The sequence below is a fragment of the Miscanthus floridulus genome, chromosome 16 (assembly GCF_019320115.1).
Source record: "Miscanthus floridulus cultivar M001 chromosome 16, ASM1932011v1, whole genome shotgun sequence".
NCBI lineage: Eukaryota > Viridiplantae > Streptophyta > Magnoliopsida > Poales > Poaceae > Miscanthus > Miscanthus floridulus.
In genome coordinates, this window is record NC_089595.1 from 83,389,670 (window position 1) to 83,398,791 (window position 9,122).

At 54.7% G+C, this 9,122-nt stretch overlaps 2 protein-coding genes across 2 annotated transcripts; both read right to left on the reverse strand.

Moving 5' to 3' along the window:
- Positions 1-3,467: 3,467 nt before the first annotated feature.
- LOC136513288 (WAT1-related protein At5g07050-like) lies at positions 3,468-5,717 on the reverse strand. The gene is made up of 6 exons (XM_066507281.1): positions 5,314-5,717; positions 5,101-5,217; positions 4,696-4,942; positions 4,391-4,549; positions 4,120-4,271; positions 3,468-4,033 (listed from the first exon to the last, which is right to left on the reverse strand). The coding sequence occupies exons 1-6, from the start codon at positions 5,583-5,585 to the stop codon at positions 3,763-3,765; spliced, it is 1,218 nt and encodes a 405-aa protein (XP_066363378.1). The 5' UTR covers positions 5,586-5,717; the 3' UTR covers positions 3,468-3,762.
- Positions 5,718-6,786: 1,069 nt separating this feature from the next.
- On the reverse strand, positions 6,787-7,221 carry LOC136510934 (secreted RxLR effector protein 161-like). The gene has a single exon (XM_066505215.1). The coding sequence runs from the start codon at positions 7,219-7,221 to the stop codon at positions 6,787-6,789; it is 435 nt and encodes a 144-aa protein (XP_066361312.1).
- Positions 7,222-9,122: the final 1,901 nt, after the last annotated feature.

A 9,122-nucleotide genomic window follows, 5' to 3' on the forward strand; every position in this document is an offset into this window, starting at 1 on the left:
CGTTACGAGTAAGAGGAATATGGATCAAAAGCGCATCTACGACCTGTCTAGGCCTTGGAGTCCGATGGTTGGCCCATCAATAGGTCCAACAACCGCTCCAAACACCCCTACGACAAAGGGTGGAAAGAGCTGGGCCCCGCAAGCGGCCAGCGCCCTGGCGCACAAGCACCACAGGCATCTTGGCACACGATTAAGTCTCAGCCAGGCTTACCTTGACCGGATCCCCGCGAACGGGATACCGGGACCCCAATCAAACTATCCAGCTGAACAACCACCAAATCTTATGACCATACCCGTGAAGGGTCCGACCTCGGCGAGAAGAAATCACCATCTTCAAGACACGCCGTGGGCAACAATAGAGGGCCAGGGCTCTAAGAATCCTCTCTTTTGGAAAAACCTCCGAAGGAGTATCCTACTCCTCTGTAGGCTCGGGGGCTAGACCCACTGGGTGTGCTCACGTGCATCCGCTGGCAAGTCAAAAAATCCCGTAGACAATTCTACTCGAATCACCCGGGGGCTACTGTCGGGGACCAATATTAGGGTACCCGAAGAGAAGGAGCTAATGACCATCAACATTGATTCATCCGCGCGATCAAGAGCACGACTACACTGCTTGCCAGGTCCCTTCTCGTCCGACCACCGAGACCATGGGCCCTGCCTCGTCTGACCGTCGAGGGTTGGCTCCGCCTCGGTGGGCGCTGTGGCCGTGGGCCCCGTCTCACCCGACCCCTGAGGGTTGACTCCACCTCAAGCCGACTCCCAAGGGCTGGCTCCGTCTCGCCCGGCGTCTGAGGGCCGGTTCCGCCTTGCCCGACGTCTGAGGGCTGGCTCCGCCTCGCTCGACGTCTGGGGGTTGGCTCCGCCTCGCCCGATGTTTGAGGGCTGGCTCCGCCTCGACCCGACGTCCGAGGGCCGGCTCCGCGTCGCCCGATGTCCGAGGGCTGGCTCCGCCTCACCCAGCATCTACGCGCGACTCGTTCATAACGACGCACGCAGATAAGGCAGGGCACTCAAGTCAACCGTAATACTGAGGACGTACCCTGTACACCTGCAGGAAAGTACCGCCAGGACATGATAGAAGGGCGCTTTGCGACCTTCCAAGCATGACAGAGCCCAAACAGTGTTGTAGGCGTCGACATTTTCCTTATAGTGTTGTGAGCGCCGCCATTTGCCCTCGGGCAAGGATCCTTACAGAGGCTCACGACAACCACTACGGTCCAGAAGGAAACTCACATCACCTACAGTAACGGACGTGTGGTCATTACGCCGTCTGCTCCCTGTATGGCCGTGGATCAGCACCTTGGTCCGCCACGCCGCCCACCGGGGTGGGATGGGACATGACAACTCGCTGACAATGCTAAGATATGGCATCGTCAGCAGACAGACTCCCAACGTGGCCCTGTCAGGGTCGGCGGACATGCGCCCGGCGTGGAGCTATCCCTGTCACCGCCTGCCATATCAGCAGGGCCCGAACAGAGGAAAAGGAAGACCCAGCGTTCTCGAAGGATTTCCTTTGCCTCTGGTTTTTCTCTTTTCTCCCATCTGTAATCCCTACTCTCCCTTGACCTATAAAAGAAAAAGCAGGGCACCCCACTAAAGGGATCGATTCAACACACCATGAATCACCTTACACATAGCTGAGCAGCAACCAAGTTCTTAGCACCCATTCGACCTTTACATCAGAGACTTGGGACCTGTCCCTCTCTCGCCCGTTTGTAACCCCTACTACAAACTTTTCAGTGCTAATAACACGAGCAGCAGCCACGAACTGGACGTAGGGATATTCTACCCGAACCAGTATAAACCTTGTGTCTTTTTAGCACACCATCCAGGCCAGACGTGCAATAACACAAATTTACTCGTTGGTGTTTACTCGAAACACCGACACCACTCTTGTGTGTGTGTTTGCTTTATGGTTGCATTGCTTTTCTGTTATTCCCAAGATGTTGACAGATGTTTAGTGGATTCGCTTTGTTTCTTTTTCCCCACTGTCTGATCAGGCGATAAGCTCTGGAGACCCTCTGTACTCGTCTACTCTTAAATCAACTGAAGCGAGCATCTTGAATACACAACTGCATCTGTATGCGCCTTTTCCGTGTTTTCGTAACTGAAAGAAAGGCCCAGTACACGCCAAGAAACAAAAGGATGCAGAGCTGCAGCAGAACGAAACGTACCCGAAACATCTAACGAGGCAGAGCCCTGTGGAGTCACCTTTGTAGCAGTAGCATTGTTTCTTCTGCATCCACATGATAACATCTGCTCCAGAGGAGTGCAAATTTTACACGACCAGACCAATTGCTCAGTTCTTCAGCTGATGATTATTGGTCTCAAATGGTGAATAATGTCAGATAAGCCATGCTGCGTCATGATAAGAATCAGGGCGTGATGATACGCATCACCATGCACGACGACATCGCGAAACGTGTTCCGAGCGGAGTAGCAAGTGATGCAGAATCCATTAACTTGATACGGAGTGGCCTGCTGCCTGTCAAGTATGATTGTATGTATGGCTTTCATGTAGTACTAGCTAGTAGCACATCTGCAAGTTGGTTCTGAAGCAATTGGATGGAACTTGGAAGCCACAGAGGGAACCTAGGAGAGCTTACCGAAATCACGTATAGATCGGCTGATCCATACCCAGGAAGGCCAGGATTTGGGGAAAAGTTTTTTCTTTCTTGGGAGGGGCATCAAATTCAGGCAATGAAATTGAAGGAAGCACCTGGGCTTTATGCAACCAACTTGCCCACTGCGCTGGTGCAGTTACAGTGGAGATGGGACCTCAGCTCTCTGGAGTCCTTTTGTTTATTATTTTTGTTATTAAAGAGATGCATATTGGTTTAGGGATCAACACTGACTCTTTCAAGTGCTCGCTAAGTAGGACTACTTTTGGGGCATTATTCCCTCAACTCCCATCACTAGGCAATGCTGATTCCTTCAGACTACCGTTGCTAATTGAGACAGGGTTCTTGGAATCGGTAGACATCATGGGTGCTGCCTAGTACGCCAATAGCATATACACATGGCAGTGGAAGCATTTCTTTTCACGATGCAATGGGAAACAATACTCTGTGATACTACTAATAAGTAGTATATGCCTATGCGCCATTAATTCGCCGCATCAATATGCTATACATAGTGAAACCGCACACTGATCACGTTTGTCGCGTATAAAAATAATGTGAAGGATGCTGCAGAGAGATAAAGAATGCTTAAGGCTGAAAAAGATTGGCCTTTTAGGTGCGCTGAGTTCTTGCTCTTTCAGAGTTCCAGGAATGCTGCTTGCCTAGCGACACCCAATCATATGAGCTGCCTCGAAGACTATGATTTCCTGCACTAGCTAACTTCTGATAGTCTCACCTTTGCATAGATGAACTGGTATCTAAATCTAAAAAATATGCAGGATAAATTTACATGATTAAACACTTGTTTTCTGAAAGGAAAAAAAAGATTGAATGATCAAACACTCTGTTGGGAGCTGAGACACATAATGCTACAAATGTCACCATTGATTGAAGGTGTAGATGGTAGTACAAGAGGTGATTATCTCAGACTGGCAGCATCTGCTTAGCAGGAGAGGTTACAAAACTCCCCATCATTATGTTGCATCCTCCTCAGCTTCCATCTTGGCACTACTTCACTGCTACAGCACTACTACTACTACCATTGCTTAAAGCATCAGGTCGCCCCACACTACAACATCTATCATGGGGGAGAAGAGAACGCACAAAAGCAGGAGGCTAAAATGACGCCATCTCCTGTAGCTTAAGCCTGGTCCTTGCCCTGCATCCGGGCCTCCTCTGCGGGGACCGTGACGGCGACCGCCGCGTTGGCGTTGGCGTTGGCGTTGGCCTGGGCCTTCTCCAGCTGCACCTCGTCGAGCTCCACGATGTCCATGATCCTGCCGTTGCCGTCGACGGCCTTGATCGCCACGGGGATCTCCATGGCTGCCTGTGCCTCCTTCTCTAGGTTATCTTTGTGCTTACCCCACAGAACCGAGTAGAGGCCGGCGACAATCAGCACGGACCCGATGATCCTGGAAACAAGAAATGACATGCATGGGACGGTTACCTACTGCTTGTGCTCTTCTCTAGCAGTACATGCATGGCGGCCAGCACTTACCCGCCGAGGTAGATGTTCTCGGCGAGGATGAAGGAGCCCATGATGGCGACGATGATCATCATGAGGGGGCTGAAGGCCGAGGCGAAGACGGGGCCCCGGCTCTGGATCACCAGCCCTTGCACGTAGTAGGCAATGCTAGACGTCACTATGCCCTGCACCACAGATTCTTTCTTGGTCAGCGTCATGACTCATGACATGTTTGATGCATGATGTGTTTTGGTGGTCGGAAAGCAGCAGATGCAGAGCTAATTAAGGTTTGGTCGGTACTGACAGCGTATGCGGCGGCTAGGAGGTTCATGTCGAAGCCGATCCTCCAGACGGAGGTCTGGCGCTCCATGACGAAGGTGACGACGATGGCCTGCAGGGTGCCCACGAAGCAGATGAGGGTGGTCAGCGACAGCGGCGCGTCGTACCTCTTGAGCGTGGCGGCCTGCAACAGTTTTGATGACCAAACAAGATATAATTAGGATACTTAATTGAAGCTCCAGCGTTCTAGGAGCTAGTTAGTCGTGCAGCGTGCATGCGTGGCGGCCACTGGGCGGCCGGCCATGGCTCAGAGTCAGAGCTAGCACAGACCTGGAGGATGAAGAGGGACGCCCAGGCAAGGGTGGCGATGATGAGGAAAATGGAGCCCGTGAACCAGTCCTTGTCGTCGTCGGCGGCGGCGGCCGCGTGCGGGCCGTGGAGGTGCATGTGCTTGGTCCAGATCATCTCGACGACGCGGCCCTTGTAGAGTGTCATGAGCATGGCGCCGGCCACCGTCACCAGCGTGCCCACCACCTTGGCCACGCACCTCGCCTTCTTCAGGTTCACCTTCTCCATCCTGACGATGTTCATTATATTAATCATCAGTTGTCGCTTCAGTTCGCGTTCGTATCCACCACCACCAATGCCACAACTGTGTGTTGGCTACTTTGATTGGTGTTTGTGTTTGTCAGTTCTTAGTCGTCCGCAGCAGCGTGAGTATGCATGTATCTATACCTGAAGAGCACGGCCAAGATGAAGGTCATGGCGGGGAGCATGTTGCTCATGGCGCAGGAGAAGGTCGGCGAGGTGAACTTGAGCCCCGCGTAGTAGAAGTTCTGGTCGATCACCGGCCTGCACACGATTCGCAGAGCCGCAGCCGCATGGTGAGTGAGTGCGTCGTCAGAGCAGAGTTGTCAAGCAAGAAACAGAGCAAGTCGCTGTAGGTACCCGAGCAGCGCGAGGACGAAGATCTGGAGGAAGACCCAGGGCGTGATCCTGGGGCGGACCTTGCGCTCGAGCACGAGCGCGAAGGGCGCGATGGAGAGCGTGGCGAAGGCGTGGCGGTAGACGACGAGCACGTAGTGGCTCATGCCGTGGTTGAGCGACACCTTGGTGATGACGTTCATGCCGGCGTACCCGAACTGCAGCGAGATCATCGCCACGTACGGCTTGCACCGCTGCATCAGCGACTCGCCGCCGGCATCTTTGACGACCGCCATTGCTGCCACGGCGCGCGTGCGGTTCGATCGTGTGCTGCTGGACCGTACCGAGAGGCTGGCTAGGCACGATGGTGTCAGGTCAACAGCAGCAAGCTCTGCTCTGGTGCGGCCGGGGAGGGAGAGCGGTGTGCTTGCCCGCTTGTCGCCTGAGGTGGAGTGGCAAGCGCGCCGCGGGTACTTATAGGCGTTTGTGCTGCTTCTGGTGCCGGTGCTGGTGCTTCGCTGGTTGGTTGGCCGTGGGGGCCAGCGCTGACGTCGCGCCGGCCGGGGTTCTCCTCTTCTGTTGGTTTGCTGCAAAGGCGGAAGACAAGCTGCACCCACACTGCCTGCCCGGGGCCTGGAGCTATTCCCTATTCCAGAGCAGCGCGCGCGTGCGGCTTCTGATGCATGGCTCATGCATGTTAGGCCACAAGAGCACTGGCTCAAATGAGTCCACCACTCACCAGTTTTACTGAACACCTATTAGTGTTGTCGAGCACTCACTGGCTATATCGATCACGAACAAGCGTTGTCCGACCACATACACTATGGCTAGAGGTAGAAGAAGAGGAAGAACAGAGCATACACACATAGTCGGAGACACCAGCATTGGCCGGAGCCCTGTATAGGAGATGGCAAATCTGAACTCTCTTCACTGAGTTGCAGTGGCAAACTATTTATACAACTCTATCTATCTAGTCCAAGTACAGCTGCCATGCTGCTACAGTTACTAGATAACATAGCAGGGCTGACTCTAGCGTCTGCCTCTGCATGTGGCTACAGTGCGGCAGGTGAGCCGTTCCGCGCCTACCTCTACAACGGCTACAGTACCACAACAGGGGCTATTTCGGCGCCGCCTTCCCTTGCTGTGTGTTCACACAAGGAAGCAGTAGATTATCCAATAATTCTTCTCCTAATCCTACTGCTATCCCCTGTACCCCTCCATGCCGATCATCTCCTTCAGCTCCGTGAGTCGAAGACGTCCGAGAGGCTTGGTGAGGACGTCCGCGAGTTGCCGACCAGTTTCGACGAATTCGATGACGACCTGCCCTCCATCGACACAGTCCCTGAGAAAGTAGAACTTCACGTTGATGTGTTTGCTCCGGTCGTGCAGAACGGGATTCTTCGCGAGGGCGATGGCGGGCTGGTTGTCCACCATCAGTGCTGGTGGATGAGCTTCCGCACCGGTGAACTCGCCCAGCAGCCGGCGCAACCACACAACTTAGCATGCTATTGTGGCCGCTGCTACATACTTTGCCTCGCACGTAGACAGCGCCACCACTTTATGTTTCAGCGACAGCCATGAAATTGGAGCCAACCCAAGGAAGACGAGCACGCCAGAGGTGCTCCGTCGTCCGTCGATGTCCCCCGCCATGTCTGCATCGCTGAACACAGTGAGCTGCAGCCTACTCCCGTCGGTCTTAGGGAAGATGATCCCCTGATCCATCGTCCTCTTGACATAGCGCAGTAGCCGCTTCACCATAGCCCAGTGATCCTCTCTGGGACCCTCCATGAAGCGACTGACGTAGCCTACGGCGAACGCAATGTCCGGCCTCGTGTGGACTACGTAGCGATGACCACCGCCGATGCTCCGGTAGAGTGTTGCATCCACCTTCGCCGCGATACTGGCCTTCGTCAGCTTCAGCCGCTCCTCCATCGGAGTCACGCATGGCTTGCACTCAGCCATACCACTCCGCTTCAACAGCTTCGAGGCATACGCGCTCTGACCGAGCGTGAGTTCCTCTTTCCCCTATCTCACCTCGATGCCGAGGTAGTAGGAGAGTGTGCCGAGATCGCTCATTGGAAAACGAGCCACCATCTCATGCTTGAAGCTGTCGATGTCCTCCGCACGCACGCTGGTGACGATCAAGTCGTCCACATACACGCCAACGACGAGCTCCTTCTTCCCCGTCGCCGTGTGTAGAGCGCGTGCTCGGTTGCACACCGTTGGAACCCAAGCTCGCCTAGCGTGGCGTCAAGCTTGGCGTTCCACGCTCGTGGGGCCTGCCGTAGCCCGTAGAGCGCTTTGCGCAATCGGAGCACCCTATGCTCTTCTCCCTTAATGGCAAAACCCGGAGGTTGCCTGACGAAGACTGTCTCCGCCAGCTCACCATTGAGGAAGGCCGATTTAATGTCCAAATAATGAATGCGCCAGTCCTTTACTACTACCAAGGCTAGTAGCAAATGGACAGACTCCATGCGCGCTACTGCCACAAAGACTTTCTCGAAGTCGATGCCCTCACGCTGAACAAAGCCTCGGGCGATGAGGCGCGCCTTGTGCTTGACAATGGCGTCGAACTCATCCCGCTTGACCTTGTACACCCACTTCAGGCTGATCAGACGGCATCCTGGAGGTGGATCGATGAGCTCCTAAGTCTTGTTTTCCTCAATCACCTTCATCTCCTCTAGCATCGCCTGTTGCCAGTTTCCATCGCGCTCGGCCAGCGTGAACGTGGGCTGCACTGACGAGTAGCAGCTCTGGGTCATTGAGCAGCCTACCCGCCAGGCCTAAGGACCCTGTGCCACTGACGATGTCGTCTAGCCTACGGAACCACACCTCCTCACCTTCGTGGAAGGCATCCACGAACTCAGTGATGTCACTTGAAGGTGAGGTGAACTCGATCGACATCGATGTAGTTCCCTGTTCCGCCAAAGTCCTCGGCATAGCACCTAGAGTGCTCGGCACCCCGGATGCAGTGCTTGGCACTACTCCTGGACAGCTCGTCACAACTCCTGTAGTGCTCGGCACCACTATAGGAGTGCTGAGCCTCAGTCTTGGAATGGTCGGCACCACTGCAAGACCTCTTGGCTCTACTACGGGAGTGCTCGGCACCCATCCTAAAGTGGTCGCCACCACTACAGAACCTCCCGGCACCACTCCTGACGTGCTCAGCATCCCTCTCGAAGTGCTCGGCTCTATCGCTGGAGTGCTCGGCACCTCTTCCCCAGTGTCTCCACCACCGTGGATGACCAGGTGCTCAACGACAAAGGTGCTGGTGAAGCCGCCAGCTTCCCCCATGCTCGGATTGTTCTAGTCCCAAGCCGTCTTCTCATCGAACATGACGTCGCACGAGACAAGTACCTTATCTCTGCGTGGGTCGTAGAGTTGGTACGCCTTAGTACCCTTCGCGTAGCCTAGGAACACCATTGATGTGCTCCTGTCCTCTAGCTTGGTGAGGTTCGGCTTCATCTTCCTGACATGGCTGATGCAGCCGAATGTCCGGAGGAAGGACATGCTCGGCTTCCGCCCATACCAAGCTTCGAACAGCGTCTTGCTCTTCAGGGCCTTGGTGGGAGCGCAGTTGATGATGAACACCGCCGTGGTTACCGCCTCACCCTAGAACCTTGCCGGCATGCCTTTGGCCTTCATCATGGATCAAGCCATGCTGATCACCGTCTAGTTCTACCTCTCCACCACGCCATTCTATTGTGGTGAGTACGGCACGGTGTGGTGTCACACCACACCCTGATCCACGCAGTACGCAGCGAACTCCACCGAAGTGAATTCACCACCGCGATCAGTCCTCAGCACGTGGAGCTTCTTGCCGCTCTCGGCCT